Source organism: Strix aluco, chromosome 11, assembly GCF_031877795.1.
Source record: "Strix aluco isolate bStrAlu1 chromosome 11, bStrAlu1.hap1, whole genome shotgun sequence".
Lineage (NCBI taxonomy): Eukaryota > Metazoa > Chordata > Aves > Strigiformes > Strigidae > Strix > Strix aluco.
In genome coordinates, this window is record NC_133941.1 from 13,589,935 (window position 1) to 13,611,558 (window position 21,624).

At 51.1% G+C, this 21,624-nt stretch overlaps 1 protein-coding gene across 4 annotated transcripts in view; it reads right to left on the reverse strand.

The window, feature by feature from the left end:
• Positions 1–4,759: 4,759 nt before the first annotated feature.
• Positions 4,760–21,624, reverse strand: part of SRGAP3 (SLIT-ROBO Rho GTPase activating protein 3) — a 125,476-nt gene continuing 108,611 nt past the window's right edge. For 2 of the 4 annotated variants that reach the window (XM_074836111.1, XM_074836110.1), the window contains exons 15-22: positions 21,257–21,391; positions 17,764–17,869; positions 17,254–17,481; positions 15,704–15,783; positions 12,866–13,046; positions 12,132–12,281; positions 11,436–11,763; positions 4,760–9,004 (exon numbers count right to left, since the gene is read on the reverse strand). In XM_074836111.1, coding sequence (XP_074692212.1) covers positions 8,588–9,004; positions 11,436–11,763; positions 12,132–12,281; positions 12,866–13,046; positions 15,704–15,783; positions 17,254–17,481; positions 17,764–17,869; positions 21,257–21,391 — 1,625 coding nt within the window. In that variant the 3' untranslated portion in view covers positions 4,760–8,587. Of the gene's footprint in view, positions 9,005–11,435; positions 11,764–12,131; positions 12,282–12,865; positions 13,047–15,703; positions 15,784–17,253; positions 17,482–17,763; positions 17,870–21,256; positions 21,392–21,624 lie in introns of those variants that run through there. The other 2 variants (XM_074836112.1, XR_012624704.1) reach the window with 2 other exon arrangements.

Sequence of the window (21,624 nt, forward strand, 5' to 3'; positions counted from 1 at the left end):
CCTGAGCTCCCAGTCCCGGTGACAACGTGCTATAACGTGCACGGCCGAGAGCGCGATCCGCCTCGCTCAGGGGCACCGTCCAGCCACCGCATCTTGGGGTATTTCGGAGGTTTCGGGCCCTCCGCGCCCGTCGGTGCCCGACACCTCCCCAGCACCTTCTCCCAGGCCAGGGGGGCGGTGAGCTGAGCGCGGCCCTGTTCCTCCCGCGGGCGGGGGGCGGGAAGGCAGAGCCGAGGCCCGAGGCCTTGAGGCGAGGCCACCCGGGGCCGCCATCGCCCCGCCCCGGGCGCTGGGCCGCCGGCGCTGCCGCGGCCTCTGTCGCCCCCTGCTGGCAGCAGGGACACCCCGCACCCGCGGGCCCCCCTCGAGTGGGGCCTTCACCCCCCCCCGCGCCCCGGCCCACGGCAGCGGCGGACCCGCCCCGGTGCCCACCTCACCTCCCCACACCCGCCCTGCGCGAGGGCGCAGCCGCGGCCCCGTCCCACACACGCAGCCCGGAGCCCCCCCGAAGCCCTCGGTGGCTTTTTTCCCCCCAGGAGCGCCCCCCCGGCACAGGGACCCCCTCGGGTGAGCCCTGACAGTGCCAGTGCCGGCCCCGGCTGCCACAGTTGCTCCCGCTGTGTGGGAGAGGGTGGGCGAGGAGCTACGGACCAGGGCCATACTGATGTCAAGAAGTTAAAAATTCACAAAATTGGACAACCGAGAATAGATAGTCCTGAAATTGTGGCAAAAAGTTCTCAAAATTAATTTCTGCAAGTACATTCCTTAAAGCTAGCTATTCAAGTGGGGACTGCAACAGGAGGCAAGATTAAGCAGTAACTTAGTGGTAGCAGGTACGATGAAGGTACAACCTCTAATTACCTTAGATAAACATAATGCTAAAAACACACCTCTAGGAGCGGACCTTACATGTAAATAGAGGACCACCTTAGCATCACGAGATGGATGAATGTTTGTGCATGCATTGGAGAAATAAGCACCAGTAACCAAACATGTATTTACCTGTAACTTTTCCGTGGATGCCATTTTATAGAAAAGCCGCCAGTTGCACGCCAGGGGCATGCTGCCTGTGCTCGATGCCTGGCACCCTATTCTGCAGAAGAGCAATAAAAGACAAATACCTCGACTCAGGGTATTGACCAGCACCTCGCACAGCACGCAAAGAATCCAGACTGGACCAGCAACCCAGAACCAGTCCTGAGCTCACTCCCCCAGACTGGGCTGAACTGGGCTAATTAACTCTGAGCCAGGAGGGCTGGGCCACTGTCCCCTGGGGACTCAGGTCCAGCCCCACCTGCGGCTGAGCCAACCCTCTCCCACACACCAGGGATGGGTTGAAGAAATCTGGGAGGTCTCTGCTCCTCTGCACTGCTGGGATGGGGAGGAAAGCAGAGTCATGAACCAGTGGCTGAAAAAACAGTGGAAAGAAACTTAATACAGCCTCTGAATAAACTGCCGGCCGCAGCCTCTCGTCAGCCCGGGTGTGAAGTGCACTCTGACTTTACTGGGGCTGTTTGTTTAGATGTGGAGCTTTTTATCCACCCAGCAGCTAGAAATACCTCACAGAGCCCTGGCTCTCCCGGGGCAGGAGACGGCGTTTGTTGTTGCACGGGGCTCTGGCCCTGCAGGAGTGCTTTGCACCTTGATGGTCTGCGCCGGGAGTGCAGGAGGGGCTGTGGGGAGGGGGTAGGGACCGGTGGCAGGGCCCCCCATCTCCCCAGGCTGCAGCATTGCCAGCTTTGGGGTGACTCTCCCCCACCCTGCTGCTCCCTGAGCCGCAGTGGAGATGGTCTCAGCTGATGAAGGCTGAAACGTGTCTGCAGCAGCACGCGATGCAGAGGTCAGCAAAGTGGCAATCAATCAGGAAGAGTGGTAACAAGGACTGAATTAAGAATGTACACGGATGGGATGACGTTAAATATTCATAGCCACTCATCACCCGAGCTCATGTCTCCCTGGCAGCACGCTTGAGTGAAGCCCTACAAGACATACGTGCAAGGAAATCCACAGGCTAAATAAATAAATGACTCACGGCTCCCCTGATGGCGGTGTAACGCCGAGGCAGCCAGGTGCTCCTCACGGTGCTGCAGTGGCCGAGGGATTGCGGCCGGGCCGGTGGCTGCTCGAGCAGTAACTGCAGCAGGGTCAGCCCCAGAAGCGAGCCCAGCTGCCAGCGCTGCACCCGCAGCTCTGGGTAAGGCGGTGAGCCCCACCGCTGCAGCAGGTTTGTTACTCCAACGCAGCCGTATCAAAAGTAAGTTTATAAAGCTGCCTATACCCTTGGTCCAGGAACTGAAGACCTTGGAGCCATAGCATCAGGCAACACAAATGGCAGCGATGAGCAAGAACTCAGAATAGCTCTGAAAAGGCAAATGGTGCGGGTTTGCCATGCCACTGCGCAGCGGTGGCAGCAGAAACAGCTGGGCGTGACAACTGGGCAATGCCCCAGGACTGGTACAACCCGTGTTGTTCAGAAAGTGCCTCATTTCCCTCTTCCAAAGCATCATGCCCAGCGCTTTAAGGTGTCCTCTCCCCTCCTCCCCAGAAGCACGCACATGACAGCCAGCTCACCCTGCAGGGCTCGGCCAGACCAGCCTCACCCCCAGCCCTGTCACTGCAAACAAGAAGCCTCTGCAGCTGCTGTTTTGTGTGGAGTTTTTTCCTTCTGTGTGTTCTTGTCATTCCAGCTGTAAGCAGATGCCCTCTGCAAAGTCATCTTCTTCCAGGTATTTAGTCTGGATTCCGCAGGTTTCCAAGCAGATAAATAAAACAAGCTCTGAAGCTTCTTCCAGGCTGGAGAAGCAATGTCCTGCTGCTGCCAGCGCGGGGTGTTGCCTTTCCCTCTCCCTCCTGTCAAATTTATAACCTTTTCTATTCAAAGTTTAGCCAGAATCGGGTTGAGATGGCCACCCTAGGGGTAATGAGGCAGAGCTATATCCTACCACATGGATTCTCTCCTGAGCTAGCTTTAGGGCTGTTACCCTTTATTTTTCATTACAAATACAGTTTCCCAGCATGGAACATGCTGTTTGGTGCCGAGGTGGCAGCACGTCTCTATCCTCAGAGGTCACCTCCTGACACAGGGTCAAGTGACAAAGGACACAGGTCCCACTGCCCATTTAATATTGCAGTTATGGCACTAAAAGATTTGTTGTCAGGAAAAGAGGGGATAAATAGCTTATCATGTGCCTGTATTAATTAGGAGTGGTGGGACTTTTGACTGGAAATCAATTATTAATTTACTGATAATGTTGATATTTAGTCTCCAACAAAGGTGTCATTTGGCTCATTAAGTACCAGCGTTACTGTGGGGACCTTCTCAACCCAGAGAGAACCCAGCAAAAGGATAATTTGGGCACGGGACAAACCTGCCGATGACACCAGCAGCACCTGTGCGTTAGGAAAACTGTTTAATTATGTTGCTTTACTTTATCTGGTAACAAATCCCATGGGTTAAAGCCCCCGTGCCACGAGGTGCTGCCCTGAAGCGCAGAGCCCTGGGGCAGGAGTGACACAGCGTGGCTGGGGACCACTGGCGAGGTGGTGACCGGTGCTGGATGACCCAGGTGGATGCCAGCCGTGCCATGCCGGGTGTGCAACGGGCTGCGATGGACGATGTCCTCCTGTGCTCGCCATGCTTTTCATATCCACTTAGTTGGCTCAAGTTAATCCTTTAAAAGCCAGTACCAGGCCAGTCCCGAAGGCCGTGGTGCCGGACGGGGATCTGCTGCTGCCGCAGGAGGACCTTTGTTCATCTCCTCAGCTTGCGCAGCCCCCTGAGTCCCCTGGAGCCTTCCCTTTGGAAGGAGATAATCCCTCTTGTCCTGTTTGCAACCCCCGTTTGCCCCTTCTGGGATAACTAACGTCTGTGTAATCAGACTTCAAAAATAAAAGCAAGCGTACTCCTTCAGTGCTTCACTGCCAAAGCAGCCCTCTGTTCTGAGAGCAACGCTGACCTAACACTCCTGCACAGGTCTGCAAAGGGATTGAATCGCCTGAAGATGGGTGCAGGCACCAAGGGCTGGAGGTGGTTCCTGCACCAGGGGCTGGGGGAGCACAGAGCAGCCCTTCCCCACCAGCCCTCGCCCCCCGAGGAACCAACACATCCGCACAGCCCCTTCCTCAGCCTTTAACTACTGCGGTTTCAGGGCAGTGAGCTTCAAGGCAAAGGTTTGTTCAAAATAAAAGGGAAGAACACTCCCTTTTTTTACCTAAATGCATTTCAACTAACATTTAGAAGAAGAAACGACACCTCTGAAACGTGGGGTACATCTTGGCTGGTGTAGTTCAGCACAGGTCCTCCCACACCAGTGGAAATGGGCAAATTTGCACCCTCTTGGAGGCGGTGGTTGTTGTTGGTTTTTTTTTTTATTGGCCTACATCTCTCTTCCCTGCGTATTTTCACCATATGCCCAGGGCTGAGAGGAAAGAGCCCATCTGTGCTCTCAGCAGTTCATCTAAACAAACACAGCGAACAATGTCAGCCACGGCGAGCAACTGCGGGCCTGGCTCGCAGCTACAGGGGAGCAGTGGCCAGGAGACGCAGCCAACGGCACCACGGCCGCCTGCCAGCACAGGGATGGTGCCGCAGGGCTGCTGCATGGGGGACCCTGGCCACCGCCTCTAACCGGGGACACGGGGCACAAGGAGGGGAATCTGCAAGCACGGGTGTAGGCACAAGTGCAGGCAGGGGTGCAGGCAGGAGTGCTGGCCCACGCGGCTCCCGGAGGCAGCAAATATTCTCAAACTCCAGCCGGTGTTTTTGAGAAAAGTTAAGCAGTTTTATTCAACGGGATGAGTCCACACCCAACCAGTGGCTTCATCTACATGGCATCATCAGCACACATGACAGAGGACCCACTCAGACACTCTAGCTGAACGGCATCTCACCATACGTTACAGAGACAACACCGGAGGAGGAGGACGACCGTTACAGAGGGCAGCCAGCCAGCGGTTTCCTACGGCTTCCCGGCGTAACCAAACCCATCCCCACCAGCCTACGCAGCCCAGCCCCTCGGAAGCAGATCAGACTCAGGACATCTACTGCCGCACCGTGAAAACCACAACACTGCTAGTTAAATAACACAGTCCAGGGTTTACAAAAATGACCTACCAGGAGTACTTCAGCCTAAGGAAGAAAGTGCACTGTCATCACCACCCCGGGGACCGACACACTTGCGCGCGTTGCTGAAGTCTGTACAGAGAAGAGCCCGCCGTGGGTGCCGTTGCTTTTGAGTCTGCACCATTGAAGGCGATGCCGAGCCCCGGGGAGGGTGGGCAAGCACCAAGCTGCCCCTCCCCAGGGTGGCCATGGCCCTGCGGGACAGGATGGGGCAGGCCCACGGCTACCCGGCAGGGTCTGCAGGAGCCAAGCCGGAGGTCGGCACTCGCTCTGCACAGCAGAGAAATGACTGCTCCGTGAAGAGGCCCCCTTGGCTGGCACGTCCCCGAGTTGGGGCTGTGCTGGTCCCTTGGGCCCGGCGGGGCAGGGGGAGGCAGGAGCGGGGCCCCTCGGGAGGGTGCTCCCACCTCCCGCTCACGTCAGCTACTCGGCCAGAAGTCGTCACAGTGAAAGCTCTGTGAACTCTCTGAAGCCTACAGTCTTTGCGCCTTTAGAGAGGTATCGAGGATCAGGGTAAAGTTACTCATAAAACATGAGCAGGTTCCAGTTATGATACTCCTACAACGTACGTGTTTCAATTTTGTGCCAAGTTAGCTTACAGAAAAATACATTTCTTCCCTTAAATTTACAGTAGTTAAAACTACAATTTGAATACCATATTAAAAAGGGGTAGTTTATTCTTCAACAAAACGTCTTGGTTTTCTTTCCTTTAAAAAAAAAAATTAAAAAGGACTTTAAAAGCAATCACCCCCAGCACAACGCAACTGTACAAAGGAAATCATGATGTGTACAGCTCCTAGGACACTAACTCCAAGCATTTGTTCTGGTGCTCAAAAAGGCACTTAAAGATAAGAAAACAATTGTATTAAAAACCCACAACAAAACAAAACAAAGGAAAACAAAAGGCAATAATTTAACAGAAAGACACTGGAACTTGTACCGTATCTTCAAAAGTAAGAAGGGAGGGAAAAAAAAATAACCCTAATAAACATGGTTTTGCTATCAAGTCATCTTTGAAAGTATATAAAAAAAACAGAAGACTGGCAAAGTGAATGTTCTCCAGGAACTAAATGGAAAAAATAACAATAATTACTGGCAACGAATACACAGCGCTCGTGCCAAATGAGTTTCCTCCCTCCCCCTAAAAGCCCATTTGCTGGTTCATTACTAGACCAGACTGACAGACTGTTTGAACATCTGCTGCCCGTAACGACAGAGGCATTGACCTCAGGGTTAGCCTAAGCTAGGAAAGGGGGGAAAAATTATGAAGAAAAATAAACAACAATATGAACCAATTGTGGTAATTACAAATGTCAACAATGTTAAGAGACAAAGTACATAAATACCATTTCCCCTTACAGCATTATACGGAGGAACAACGACAGAATCACTACATACAGTACTTCTCTCCCACTGTACACTGAAAGGTTAGCTTTGCGGCTTTGTTTTTTTATTTTTTTTATTATTATTATTGGGTTTCATTTTTACATTGAGCTACCTACTAAGTGCAAAGATTTGGTGAGTGGCATTGGCTTTCATCTAATCTTAGCCTATTTTTTGTACAGTTTACATGTTAACAGTTACTTTCCAGCGTTCCAGCGAGTACAGCGCTATGTACAGAGCCCGGCAGGGGCAGGAGCGGGGTGTGGGAGGGACACACATGCTTGTGCAGGGGGCACGGGCGTGACGGCCGGGGCTGCGGCGATGCCCAGGGTGGTTGGCAGGCACTGGGGCGAGCTCCCCAGCCCAGGGGGGAGCTGCGGCAGCACCCCAGGCTCAGCTGTCCGCTGCCTTCTGGAAGCAGGGCTGCCCCGCCGGCCACCGGCGAGCTGGGGGCTGCAGCGGGGCTGGAGGGAAGAGGGGGATGAAGGGGAGAACAAAACAAAAGCTGTGAGCAGGGGCAGGTGGCTGCTGGATGAGGCAGGAGGGCTGGCGGGCTGCTTTGTCCAAGGACAGAGAGAACAGCAGAAATCGGGGAGCGCGGGTGAAAGGGTGAACATTAAGGAGCCACGAGCGCGGCTTTGCTGTGCAGCTGAGAGACTGACAACAGCCCGTTTCACGCCAGGGTTCTACGTGATCATGTGGAAGGGACCAAATAAAACCACGGGTCAGTGCATGGAAATCTGCGCAAGAAGAAAAAAACTGCAGGAGAAGCACAGAGTGTCTTGAATTCAGCGCTGACAGAAGAGACTTGATTATTGAAGTACCATGCAATCCCCAGCTCTTTCTGCATATTTTTTCTCTGGGCTAAATGTTCAGAGGGAAAACAAAATGTAGATTCTTTTGCATAAACTCAAACTGTTGTATTATATAGTACAGTACAGAAAGTGCAAAATATCACCCCATCAGATCGGTTCCGCATCTGATATGGTCAAATATGGCTCATGCTTTTCATGCAAGAAGACGCAGTCTGAATCAAGACTCTCATGTACTGCTGTGCAACTTCAAATAAAGGAATGTTGTTGTACCAAAGCCTCCTCGTCTGTTCAGTCCCATCTGTCGAGATACCATTAGTTTTTAAAAAAAAAAATAAAATAAAAAGAAGTGTGTGGGGAAAGGGAAATGAAGCATCTCAAAACTGTAAGTTACTCTATTTATGCTTTACCACAGGTTTGTCACTAGTCCTTGTTCATTCTGAAATCTTGAAGAAAATCCGAGTTCTGTGGCCCCGGCAGTGCAGGCCAGGCAGTGCCGTGCCCGTGCAGCAGCAGCATCCTCCTCCCCATGCGAAGCCGACGGGGCACCCCTGGCTCTCTGTCCCCGCTCCTGCCGGGTGCCGCCGGCTGGGGCATCATGGCGCAGGCCAAGGCGTCTTGGGATTTGGCTTGAAAATACACTCCAGCCGGCCTGGCATACCCCGGCATTCGTGAATTTCCAGCTCTTTTCCACAGGCCAGCACCGAACAAAACCCTCTGTATCTCCCCCCCACCCCCTTTTTTTTTTAAATGCCAAGAGGTGCAGAAAATAAATTCCAGGATTGGCCTTGTATTGCTCAACGCACAGCTGCTACGTACTTCCACGCACAACACGCACACAAATAGCCTGGAAAAAACCCCAAATCAACCCAACATCTCTAGAGAGGACATTTCAGAGCCAGTTTCTGAGGTAAATCTACTTTTTTTAAAAAAGTCACCGAATTCTGTACGCTTTTTTTTTTAATATATACTTCTACATATAGCATGTATTCTCCAGTGCCAACACGTAGACTCGCCATCTCCTCCTGCCGTAGGACTGCAAGCTTGGGAAGAGTTTCTGCAGGGATGGGGGTGTGTGTGCACACGTATGTACATAATACACACACACACACGTATGTACAATCAACCATCGAGCCTGGGCGACGCACTTGTTCCCCTTTTGGAGAGGTTCCTCTCAAGCACGGTTCTGACCTCCCGCTTGGCCGAGCCACCGGTCCCGCTCCCACCATCCGGGCGCTGGCTCTCCCCGCCGCAGTCCCCACGCCCCAGCCTACATGGTGCCTGATTTATCCGCCGAGCTGCTGGGGAAGAGCTTCTCGGTGGGGGTGACGGCGGGGCTGCCCACCCCCGAGCTGCTGCTGCTGCTGGAGCGGTGCTGCACCACCGGCCGCACTGGCCGCATCGGCGGCGGCCGCAGCTGAGCCCCGGCCAGCCGAGCTGACAGGGCTGGCTTGAAGGTGGTCATCATCTCCGTGGTGGAGCTGCTGCTGCGCCTCATGGCAGCATCGGGGTCCCGGATCAGGATGGTGTGGAGGGGGCTGGCGGGTTCTGAGTTGGTGGCGCCCATTGGGGGGTTCTTCATGGGCTCCAGCGTGTCCAGGACCACGTCGGGGGCCTGCTTCGCCGTGTTCTGCCTCTCCAGCTCCCGCAGCTCGTTCAGCGCCGTGCTCATGGTCTTCTCGATGTCCTGCGAATGCCACCAACAAAGGGATGTCAGCACTGTGCCGCAGCATCACCCCCTCTCCTGCACCCTACCCCGTGGAGATGCTCCCCCGTCCTGGCATGTGTGTCTGCATGGCAGGGGTCTGACCTAAGAGAAAGCCTCCAGGCAAAGCAGGAGCTTTGGGAGAAGATGTAAAGCCCAAACTCTGGCTGCACAAACATGCTCCCTGTCTCCCACGTCAGCAGGAGTTTGGTTGCCAGCTCCAAAGGGAGCAAACCCCAAGCACCATGACTGATGGGGTGAACACCAGCCTGTCCACATCTCCAATGAGACGGGGCATCTCCACACTCCCCCCCAAGCACTGAGGCTGGTTTTCCCCCAAAAAAAGGAGGCCCTGCTGCCTCTGTCAGATGTTCAGGACCTCTGCTGTCCCCATGCTACAGGGCGATGCACGTCTGGGGCAGAAACGCGCAGGGACGCACGTGGAGCAAGCAGCACCATGGCAGCTCGCCGTAAGCAGGAGAGAGGCAGCAACGAGGCCTCTCCCTGCACATGGGGAGGCGGCCGAGGTGAGACCGGCCCCAGCCCCTCACCACCCACCCGCCTCGGGTTGTGTCTCCTAGGCATGGCCTGCATGGCTCCGGCCGTGGAGATCCTCCAGAACCTGAACCAGGTTCAACTAGAAGTGCCCATTTAAAGGAAATTAGCTAAATTGCCTACAACTGTAGCACTGATAGTCTCACTCAGAAACAGAGAGGCCCTGGCTTGTTCACTTAAACCCACCTTAACTGAATTAAGGCTACTAACTCAGAAAGAGACCATCTGAAAAGTGATTTAAGGCAACCAAATCCACTGTTTAAAAAGTAGCTCTAGTTAACTCTCCTCCCTGTCCTTGTGTAGACAAGTCCTTAATTTTATAATGCATACAAAACACCCAGTGAGCCTCAGATAATATTCAGAGGATCAGCAGAAGGGAAATAATTCTCAAGTTAGCTCCAATTAATTCTATTAAGCTGTTCAGATAATGAGTGAAAATATTCTCCCAGAGCTAAGCCTCAGGTCTACTAAGTCCAGCAGTCCTACAGACTTCAAGGTAAGTATTTATTTACATCAGCTGAGCGAGAATCTTTTTCAAGGTTTAAGAAAACAACCCAAAACCCAAGAGAATTGTGCATGTCATGCTCCACCCTCAGTGTTCACCCATCCCTCTGGAGGCTCCCAGTCCCCTCAGCCCTGTGCTGCCCCGCGTTCCCGGGTACCCTGCGGGGTGCCAGGCTGCTGCCCAGCCGCCCAGCCCGGGGACATCATGCAGGCTCTTATCCTGTCCCAAGGGGGACGTGGTGCCCAGCTCAAGCCACCGCTCTGGGCACATGCTGTGACTGTAGCTTTGTACAGTGATCACACCAAAGGCAAGCTCTTGATGGACAGAGAAGCCGGGTAGCGTGCTGCAGAGCAAGAGAACAAGGAGCGTGGCTGGTGGAAAAGCAAACAGGACAGTGAGAGTTCTTCCTTTCCGCAGTCATTAATTATCCCACGGAAAGCAGACGATTCTACACAAACAGGCCTGCCAAAGCCTGCGGCAGAGGAGCCGCTGTGGGGCAGTGGGCAACAGACTCCCCATCAGCTGCCCCCTCTGTCCCACAGCTGCTGCTCCCGCTAGAGCATGGCCTGAAGCAAACCGCAGGGAAACTGCTGAGCAGGGGGCACGCCCAGCAGCCTGTCCACAACGCTCCCAGGCCAACCCACGGGCGCTGGGACGTGTTGGCGGGGACCGTGCCTGAACCACACGGACGCTGAGAGGCTGGAGAATTCTGCAGCCCGCCCCATGAAGGGACCACTCTCCAAGATGTTAATGGGTTTGGTAGAACCTGATGGATACGCAGCCGGGGGCTCCTGCCAGTGGCAGGGAGAGGAGACTCACAGGCTGCGTGGGAGGGAACACCGTGGAACCAACGGGCTGGCGTGATGCCGATGTGTGGCTGGAGGTGTCATATGGGGATTACACTAATGATCCAACGGCCCAGCTACAGACAGCCAGTCACAAAATCCTGAAGCCTTTTCTCCAAACACTGAGCATCAAATTCTGATTTGGCAAATCCAGTTTTCTCCATCTAAGCTCCTTATGGAGCAACAGATGAAGATAATGCTCTTCCCTGCCTGCGGGGAGGGAAGAGCTGCCAGTGCATTTTGGTGGTGGATCGAACATTTCTGTCTATTGTTTGGAAGAAACAAGGTTTGTGGAAGGAGGCAGTATCTTTCATTAGACCAACCGATACAGTTGGAAAAGCAGGCAAACTGTTGGCTGCTCATTTTCATCTTTAAACCATCGCAGCTACAACAGCACTGCAGTTCTAAAGTACACTGAGATGGAAGGGGCTCTGCGGGGCTACCCAAGGGGTTTTTATTTTAGCCTCTCGATCCCTGGGCACTGAGAGCCACTTCACAACCCTCTTACCTCGGCAAGCGCTTCTGCTTCTAGAGATTTCTGATCTCCGAGACTACTGTGTCTAGTCGATCCACAGGTCGATCTCAGCGGGTGGCCATCAGACAAGGCCTTCCTGTCTGGGAAATTGATGCTGCCTGCGCTGCCGAATGTCGCCATTCTGCGCTTTTCAGGACTCTCAATCCTGCCCCTGTTAAGAGGTATTTTGTGGGGGCTGCTAGGGCAGGCCGCTGCTCGAGGAGGAGTGTCTATGCCAGGACCCATCCCTCGGGGCGGGCTGTGGGTGTCCCCCCCGCTTCGACGGCGAGGGATAGCTGCACCGTCAGACCTCAATCTCACTCTGCAAAGAATCCATCACAAGACTAGGTCACCGTCCATCAGGTCAAAAGCGTCTGGTTGCATGCTGTAAGACAATTGCTCAGCTCTGAGAGTTCAGATCAAACCAAACTCGAGCCTTTCAGCTTCAGAAGACTAAGGCAAGAAGGCAGACAGACATTTTAGCCAGTGCCGAGAAAGGGACAGCATTGCGCCTTCTTTGTTTGTTAAGATCTACATTAGAAATGCACGTGAAAACCCCCTCCATGCTTATATTATTCTGCAGTGCTTACTGGAGCCTTCCCTTCTGTCTTGCCCTACACCACACACCGACTCTCCCCGTGTGTGACAGTGACCACCTCCGTGTTCACGGGAAAACAGGAGTTTCCTTACCGGCCCATCACTCCACCAAAGCCATAGTCCACAATATGATCTGTCGGAGACTGGATGTCGTTCTTGGAGGAGGCTTTATCGTCCAGCAGCGGTCCGCTGCTTGCCTCGCTGTCCGCCTTCTGGCTGAGGCTGTCAGAGAACGCATCATCCCTAGGGAAAGGAAACCCCACCAGTAACAGGGCTCTGCCCCAGCAGATTGGCTAGAGCCCAGCCACAACCTGGATCTGAGCAGCCCCAGACTTCGTTAACAAAGGGCAGGACCAAGGCCACCACTTCAGACAGTACCTGGAGTTTGGAAAGAGGGAACATCACGTGTCCATATCCCCCTGCGCTGCAGCTGCCACTTCAGTGAACCCAGGTACAGCACTTGTAAGAGAAGTAGCATCTGCGAAGGACCCTGGGATCTGCCTACAGCCAGGCGGGCACTCAGCAACGCCAGAGCAATGTACAGAGCAGTCAGGGCCAATATTAAGCCTGGCTCATGCTGTCTTGAGAAGTCAATGATAGCTGGGGTTCAGCACACTGAAGTACAGTATTTAGTGCTTGGCTTTACCAGCTTGAACAAGAAACAACCTGAGCCAGTACATGGAGAGGCAGATGTGAACAGGTCCAGATTTCTCACCAAAGTCATTAAACCTGGGAAAACCTGACCACGTACTTCAGGTGGCAAAAGATGGAGCTCAGATAATTATGTGATTTTAACATCCTGGATCAACACACACCACTTTACTCACATGTCTTGCACCACGATGTACTGGTGGGGTATGAGGCCATCCACACCGTTGTGTCTCCCTTCCCACCAGTCTTCTGATGCGCGATGGTACAGGAGGAGCGAGGCCCCTTTCTTAAAGGAGAGCTCTCGTGGAGATCGTCCAGTGTAGTCAAACTTCGCTATGGCTTCAATCTGCTCCACTTCTTCAAAGGGGAGAAGCACCAATAGAGAAAAGCTTAGTTCAACAATCACAAAGGCGCAATAAATCCTAGAAGTAGACATCTCACCAGAGCAGCAGTAATACTGCTGCCCTAGCTTCCCGAGAACACCTTACACTCAGTACAAACCATCTTATTTTTAGACTGATCAATTCTTTTTGTTCTTCCAGCCTTCCTGGAATTTCTCACAGACTCACAAACTACCATCAATTACAAAAAGCTACAAACCAGATGGGCAGTAGTTGAAATTTCCCTGTGTGCATATGGCATCATCACTCACACTCCCATTTTCTACCTATAAAGTGATTTCTTTGGTTACAGAACCCCATTATCCTCCAGACTGGGATCTTGTTAAGCTGTGTCAGATGCTGTGATCAAAGCCCTGCTTACCTTCTCTTCCTTTCCTTATCCTGGAGACAGTTTGGCCTGAATTATTGATGAGTAATGAATCCCCCTTTGGGGATCCCCATAGAAACCATGATAGCGGCTCTGGTTGGGCAGCTGCTCCGCACCACACCCCCACATCTGCAGACCTTCCAGCACTCTACCTCACCGCTTTTTCTAAGTTCTACCAAACACCAGGGATTCACAAATCAGGAGCTCAGGGCCTGAAATTCAAAAGGACTGAGGCAGGACTTCACTTTGGGACGTCACGAGTATACCAGCAGCCTTTGAGCCACTGACCAAGGGCATCACAGCAGGAGCTGCTGGTGCACCCAAAGAGGCATTGAGGAGCCTGTGGAGGAGCCCAGCTCTTCTGCAAATCTGCTTCCAGCTGGGAGCACTGAATCCCAGAGAAACCGCTGCAGCGACTGCAAGGCAGCAACAGCGTTTCTCTCTGCACTGGCAGGAGCAGACTGCACCCCGCCTCACTTCACTCAGAGATGGGTGAAAAAACAGGCTGCCTCTGGCCACTATCGGAGCCAGCCAGCAAGCAGTTAATGTACCTTGATTATGTGAGACATCCGATCATTTTAAACCCCACCTGGAGACTGGGAGACAGGCAATGACAAAGCTAAACAGGGCAAATGCACCCAGTTCCTCCAGATCTGTCACGTTCTCATTAAAAAATGGAAACTTGCTCTGCTCCGTCTGGCTCATTGCTAACCACAGCCTTGGCATCAGCAGCAATCAGGATGTGACCCATTGCTCTGCTCAGTGACAAAATCCACACAGATGAAATGTAGTGGGGGAGGCTACCAGGAGGGCTTTCACAGCCCTGATAAAATATTGAGTTTCCCAGCAGGGAGGGTGCAGGGAAGAAGGAATATGTAAATTCACAAAATAAAGCTAATCCTCTTCTCTACACTTGCATCACAGTTAATCACCCAGAAACTCCAATCAGAGCCATTAATGTGACCACACAAGCATAAAATTGGCTAAATGGCAGCTTGCTCTCCTTCATCTTCTAGTCCTGTCGGCTCCTGTCTGTAGCTGAAAGCAGGTCCTCAGCCGTCCGGCCCAGCTGCACCCTTCCCCTGCTCCCCAAGGTGGGGCAGGACTCATCGAAGGAAACAGCAGCCATCAGGAACAGCAGAAAAGCAGGATAGGCATCAGCTGCCCAGGGCCCTTCCACACAGCAAAGTCCTGCCATTAAACGGGGACATGGGGCCTCCTGGCCTTGCCCCGTGGCTGAGGTGCTGGTGGCTCCGGGGTGCAGGAAGTACAAGTGCTTCCTCCCGCCTTGGTGTCTCGTCCTGGAGCGAACACACTTCTTGCCCAGCTCTGCCAGCACCCCCATTTCCATGCCTGCCCATGATCACCGTGAGCTTCACAGCTTTTACTGAGCGCCCATATGCAAAGCTCTGAGTTGGTTTACACAGATGTGCAGGCAGGCAGGAGCTTACAAAGCGCTGGACCTGAGCCTCCTCCAGCGTGTTACGAAACACGGATGATGCACCCAGTTGGAAGGGATTCACGCCCGGCTGCACCCATCCGCACGGTCCTGGCTCACAGCACGTCCTGCTTCGCCCTCCAGGGTTGGGCAGCTCCAGGGGCCCGACACCAGCGAAAACGAGCAGGCGGGTGCTTCATCCCCAAAGGAAACCGAACTGACTGCAGGGAAAACCAGGCTGCAGCTCGCTTGAATACAGGGGCACTTCGCTTCTGCCAAGGAGCCGACTGCTCAATAGGGGATGATCCACAGCACCATGAAATCACCCCCAACGGGGCCACTGACCTGCACCGCTTTCCTCACAGAGCACCCGAGGGCCCGGAGCAAACAGAGTGGGTCCCCCCCCGCCAGCCTCCTGCCTCCCCTCATGTTCTCCTGAGCCATTTCACACAGTGCATCCTCACCGTCGCGTGGCTGCATGTAAGCGCAGATGACCAGGAAAAGGAAAAAAAAGTCATATATGGGATTAATGGAATCTCACAGAACAGCTCCAAAAAACCAAGCCCTGTATGCTGCCACAGAAGCAGACCGCTGCAAAGGTCCACGTACATCCTATGGTGAAAATCTATATGCAACATTTATTAATATGCATGTGCATTATTAAGCACAGAAAACCACTGTCCCCCACTGAAGTGCCAGGCACTAGTCCAGCCTCTATTCTGATCAGGAGTGAAGTGCACGCTGCATTCCTGCACACATAGATCTTCCAACACACACTCAATTTTCTGCTGCTCACATCTGCACTCACCGTCATCGCTGGTGTGTGGTTCCGTGCCGTTGTCATGGTCAACTTCATCGATGGTGCCTGGCTCACTGTGCGGGCTGTCGCTGAAATAAAATACACCATGGTCTCAAAGAACGAATGAGACTCTGTCCCTAAGGCACTCAGCAATAGTTGTTGAGGGAAATACTGGCTCCAGTGATACTTGGAAGAGTTATGTTTTTAATGTTCATAGGACTGAGATGGTCATTTTAAATCACAGCAGATCTCTGAACTTGCTTTGAGAGCAGCAGACGCTCACGATCTTCAGGCCCAGAACATCTATTCTGTTGCTCATGCGTCTTACTCGTATTTGGCAAAACAAATATAAAGTGATACCAAGTTAAAACATTCCACTGAGTCATTCACAGTGAGTTTTAGCATTTCATCCTCTGCTTGCTTCAGTAAGGATGGTGGCAGGTGATCAGCGTCAGGGAAGATTAGGTCTCAGAAACGTGCATGAAACTTGCACACAAATCAGTTCAAGTCTGGTTTGTTAAAACTCAGATCTGAATGCCAGTTTAGAATTCCAGCATCCTCCAGACAAGTGTGTAATATCACTGACACTTCTAACGTGGGGTTTGTTTATGGAGTTTTCCTACCCCGGGTACACCAAGTAGGGCGGATTGCACACCAGAAAGACAGGATGTACTGCAGTCACACACGGCTGATCCCACCCGCGGCGAACGCAAACTCATCCGTCTCCTAACACTGACAAAACAGAACAAACTGGAAGGTTCAGGTTCACTTTGGGCTAAGGGATTTTATCCAACTAGCAAATCATGATGGAACTATGGGACTTTACTGAAAAATTCCAGCCTAGGAGGAATTTGATTAGAATTGACCTAAAATTCTGTTTTGCTCTGAACACAATTCTGTGAATCTGCAGCTGAAAGAATCTTCATAAATATTAATATTCATACCAGAAAAAAGTTTCTCCTGAAGTTTTTACTAAGGTTTATAATGCTAAGTCAGCATGAGAAAGAAATACTCAGTGGAACTGCCTACTCTGTTTTAACTGGCAAGGCTAAAATCAAAAGTAAAACTGATGTAAGTAAATAGAGACTAATTGGTTAGGTGTGCAAAGTCCTCTTAGTTTTATGAAGGTATCATAACTAAGAACTACGCAGACAGCCTGATATGGTGTAAGATTCTTAACCAGTGTTAAACAACACAAGCATATCAAGTATAAATCTCTTGCACACCTAATTGATAACATTTAAGAGGAATAAATGCAAACAGGCATGCCCCTTCCCTGCAGAGGAGCAAATTCAGCCCAGTGCTGTGCACGGCTGCCCTGAATATTAAGTCTGGACTTCCCCACAGCTCTCCTCACACCCCATCCTCTGGGGGATCTGTTCCTGAGATCTCTTCCCCTATGCTCATGCGAGCTGGGGTCAACCCTGTCTGCCAGGAATCAAGTCAAAGCTCTGCACTGTGTCACAGGTTCAGTCTTAACGTATGAAGAGAAGAGAACCCCAGCAAGGGGACCTGGCTTGAAGTTCTGCAAATAGTGAAGTCCTGTTGCTGCTCCTTACCAGTATTCCTCCCCGCCAGTCATGCACTTCTCATAGACAGGTCCTTCCAGCTCTCTGTGGCTGGGGAAGATGCCCTCGTGGTTAATGATGATGGTTTTGATGACCTCATTGACATGGGCTTGGCAGGACACCGGATCCTGCCCATCTGGAATGTGCATCAGAGTGGGCCCGAAGCAGATGGCCAGGTTGTAGGGATCCATCATGTTCTCATCGCTGTACTGTGACAAGCTGCAAGCACAAGCATAGGGGAGGTGCAGTGCTGACTTTCTCCGTTCACTTAGAAAAATCTCCCACCAACAAACCCCCACCACCCAAGAAAGCAATCATCACTGAGCTGTACATCCTCCCCAGACACACAGCCACGGATGGGCAAGGCTGAGGAAGAAGCAAAATACAACTCTCCATGGCAATACCAAAAAGGACTCGTGCAACAAAGACAGGGAAGCCCTGAAAAAAAGAAGGGCAAGGAGAAACTCAGTAAAAGAGGAAAAAAAAAACCCAACAACTCACTGGTTAAGGAAAGCAAAAAGATATCTCATGACAACGATGACAGCCCGAGGCAGAGTGATGAGGATTTGCTGGATCTGGTGCACTCTCTCGGTGGGGTTCTCGATTTCTGCAACACATGGATAGAAAGCACATCTTTAAACCTTCTCAGGACCAGACAACATGGCACCAGAGGGACTTGTTCCAGATCTAGTAGCCCACTATGCAAGGAAAACAGTAGCCCGTTTCCAGATTGGAAACTACTGGGCACTAAGGTGCAAGCAGAGAGTTGGTCATAGTGCTCTTCCATGGGTGAACTCAAACGTACGCTCAGATTCGGTGTAAACAGCAAACAAAGACATTTCCATGGTTTTATTTTTAAAATAACTGTTTAGGTGTTATTTAGTTCATTCCTCAACAACTATTCTATTTCTCAAAAGCTCAAGTCAATATGGCACTGGAAAATGGAGCACTGCTCAGTTTTCTAGTGCAGATTTTTAATGAAGTTTTTATTCACGTTACTCTTCTGGGTTAACTATCAGGTCCTTGTGAGCACTTCTGCTCCAGTCTCCCACTGGTCTTAACAGGAATTTAATCTGCACCGATTCCAGTCAGGACTTTAAGATTCCCTTCTTCTCCCCACAGCAGTCACAAAGCCCAGAGCTGCTCCCAGAAACCAGCTTCTCTCTGCAGGCAGGAGGGTGACTTCAAGCCATCTTAGAGAGCAGCCGCCTCCTTCGTCCGCAGAGCTGCAAGAGCCCCGCTCCAGCACTGACCTGCTGAGGGGCTCAGCACCATATTCAGCCAGTATCTGCTCAATATATTATGTAGATAGTTAATATTGTGGCTTTTATTTTACAGGAAGCAGGCAAAGAGTACCAAAGCTCTCCTGAGAGCAGGCAGCCCCAGACGCACGGAGGAGATGCTTACTCTACTATGCTGGCTCAAACTTTGGCACTTGCTAACCATAATAAAATTCACTGACAACATGTAGCTGGGCTGCCATTTGTTCAAAATTCTGAGCAAAATTTGGCTTCAGTACAAAGATGGAAATCTTTATAATAGTTCATTTTGGAAATTTTTCCTTTTGAGGAATGTATTTATCCCCTGTCATTGCTTAATGGGTTCTGTACTTCTTCAGTTTGGTTTTACTTAAGAGGACATTTATTTTAAAAAAAATCAAATAAATAAAAAATGGATAAAAACCTACAACAATAGATATCTGTTCTGAAACCCAGAGGAACAAATTGTCTCGAAGCACTTGCATTTTTTCACTTAGCAAAATGTTTAAACTGGCTGTAATTCAGAGGAATTAATGGAGCAATCATCGATCACTCTACAATATAGGCACACCCCTGAATGAACCTCGGCAAATAAAGTGCCTTTTCTATCCATCCATTTCTCATGTGCATTTGAGAAACGCTTCCATGTAAACTCTCACAGGCAAAAGGAAAAGCCGGTCTCCCTCCTGCCACCAGCCAGCCCGGCTTCCCCATCCCTGCAGCAAGGAACAATGTGGCTCTGCAGCTTCCAGGGGCACTTGGTGGCCTTGTGACAGGCACAGCAGCTCCTGCTGCCAAAAACTCACTGAGAATACCTTACCGGGAGCCAAGGGAAATCGAGGCGGCTTTGTGATGCGCTGCGGTGGAGAGCCCAAACCGCTCGGCTGCCTTTAACCTTTCTGCCATAATTACAAAATGAGACAGAACATTTTACACCAAGGATGGCATGTTACTGAGCAGTGGCTCTCAAAGAAAGGTTTCTTCAATCTGTTTAGGTTGGAACACCTACTACACAGCCTGCGTTTGTGTGGCAGAAAGTCAGATGCACTTAAGGTCAGATTTTTAATGGGAGCAAGGTACTTTAATTCATTTAATATCTACCCTTAATCAACAGGTAGCAACAGCAGCAGGAAAAGAAAGGAAAGATGATGACAAGGAAGATGATTCTTTTTAATATGAGAAAAGAATAAAGAGAGAAGAGACTATCCAGAAAATTAACAGATGATGTTTGCAATTAAAAGCTCCCAAAAGCTTAATAAATTGTGCAAATTGGCATTAATTAGGGATGGTTTCAAAGCACAAGCCACATCACTGAGGACATTTCCTGGCACCGAAGGGCACCCGTCCCCTCCTCAGCGGGGTGTGCCCTCTTGGGCTCCCCGCTCTGCCTGCTGCAAGCCACTCAGAGGGGCAAGCCAGGCTAGAAATCCCTGTCCGGGGCACAAAACTGGTGCTGAAACAGCTTCATTTGCCGTGTTACAGGTGTCCTGTGCTGTTTTACACATTGAAACTGAAAGGCAACAGTGAATTTCCTAAAGCTACTATAGAAAACAACTGTTCTTGAAAAATAAGAGCACATTCTTCTCCTTCTGGAACAAGCCCACCCCTGCATCACTCCCCTCTAGATATCATCTTTCTTGACATCACTAAATCTCTTGCAGTTGGACACATTAAGAAGCAGGGAAGGAGCCACGAGCAGTGAAAGCCAATCGAAGGGCTTCAGCACATGTTCACCAGTCACTCCCCCCGAAGCTACCCACATACTGAGACACTTGAATCCCCAAACCACCTCAATGCCTTTCCTGTAAAATAAAGTCATCCTGTAGCCAAAGTGCGCAACATGCTCCTCCATCATCTCTGAAACATCAAATTCATTCTCTCTTCTTCCTTTCTCCCAGAGGAGTAATTTCCATGACTTGCCAATAAATAAATGTCATCGCTACAAGGTACTGAGTGAAATAAACCCCAGCTGGGATATCTGTTTCTTCAGTTGCAGAGGAACAAGTGGAGTTGGGAGAATTCAGGACAGAACAAGAAGCAACCAGGCTCTCCCTGACATCAATCCCAGACCTTCATGATTAAAAGCCCTCAGCTTCTGCCTCTGCTCATATCCCAATGCACTTTCTGGTTTTCTTTGGGACAAAAAACGCACATAGCAAACACGTGGAAAACAGCTGATCAAGTGGGGTTGAAACCAAGTCTGCAGGCTCAAGAGTCGGAGAAGCTTTCCGAGTCACCAAGAGTTACTGACCTTTGCTCTATTTAGTAGAAGATGCTGAGCTAAAGCAGCAAAACCCCTCTGGATCCCAGGAGCCACGGCTGCACGACACATGGCAGGCAGGCACAGGAACCGCAATTACCCACCAAGATCTGAGCAGGCAGGACAGCAGCCGACGCTGCTCCAGCAACTAACGACCCCTCATGCAACCTGCAAATGTGTATACGGGCTTGCTGCATGAGCAGCCCACTGGCCTAAGCTTGGAGAGGCCTTTCTGGTGATCCTCATGATGCTAGGAAGATTTTAGAAGAGCCATGGTAAGATGTTTTACTTCTCCCTCACCTCCAGTGCTGTCAGTGCACACTCCTGATGCCCTTTCCTAATAACTTCCATCGCAGACCTACAGCCCTTCTTACGGCATAAGCTGCTATTTGCAAAACTCAGGTGTACTTCCTCCCTGTCTATTGCTTCTCTTGTCCCACCCTATTCTTGGAGAAGAGCTGCCCCATGTACTTACTTATAGTAGATATCAAATCTTGAAACCTTTCCTTAGGAAAGAGGGGGTTTTCCAGTCCTCGGAAATACAGCTTCAAGACTCCAGCCACCGAATTAATGTCACGTTCATTTTGATCATCAGCAAGGGGATCTTCACCTGCCCAGACAAGAGTTTTTATTTCCAGCATTACTGTCAAGTTGGACTAACACAGCAAGTCTTTTTTCCTAACTCGGTGGAAACCTAAAATTTTCCCCAGCTCAGAAAACCCTCCGGTGCGCGCAACAGTAATGCTAAGCATTTTGCCAGCCAGAGGAGAGTTTAATAAGATTATACAGCATTGTGCTGAGATATACTATAGCCCTACCTACAAAACCCCAGTTTATTGTGGA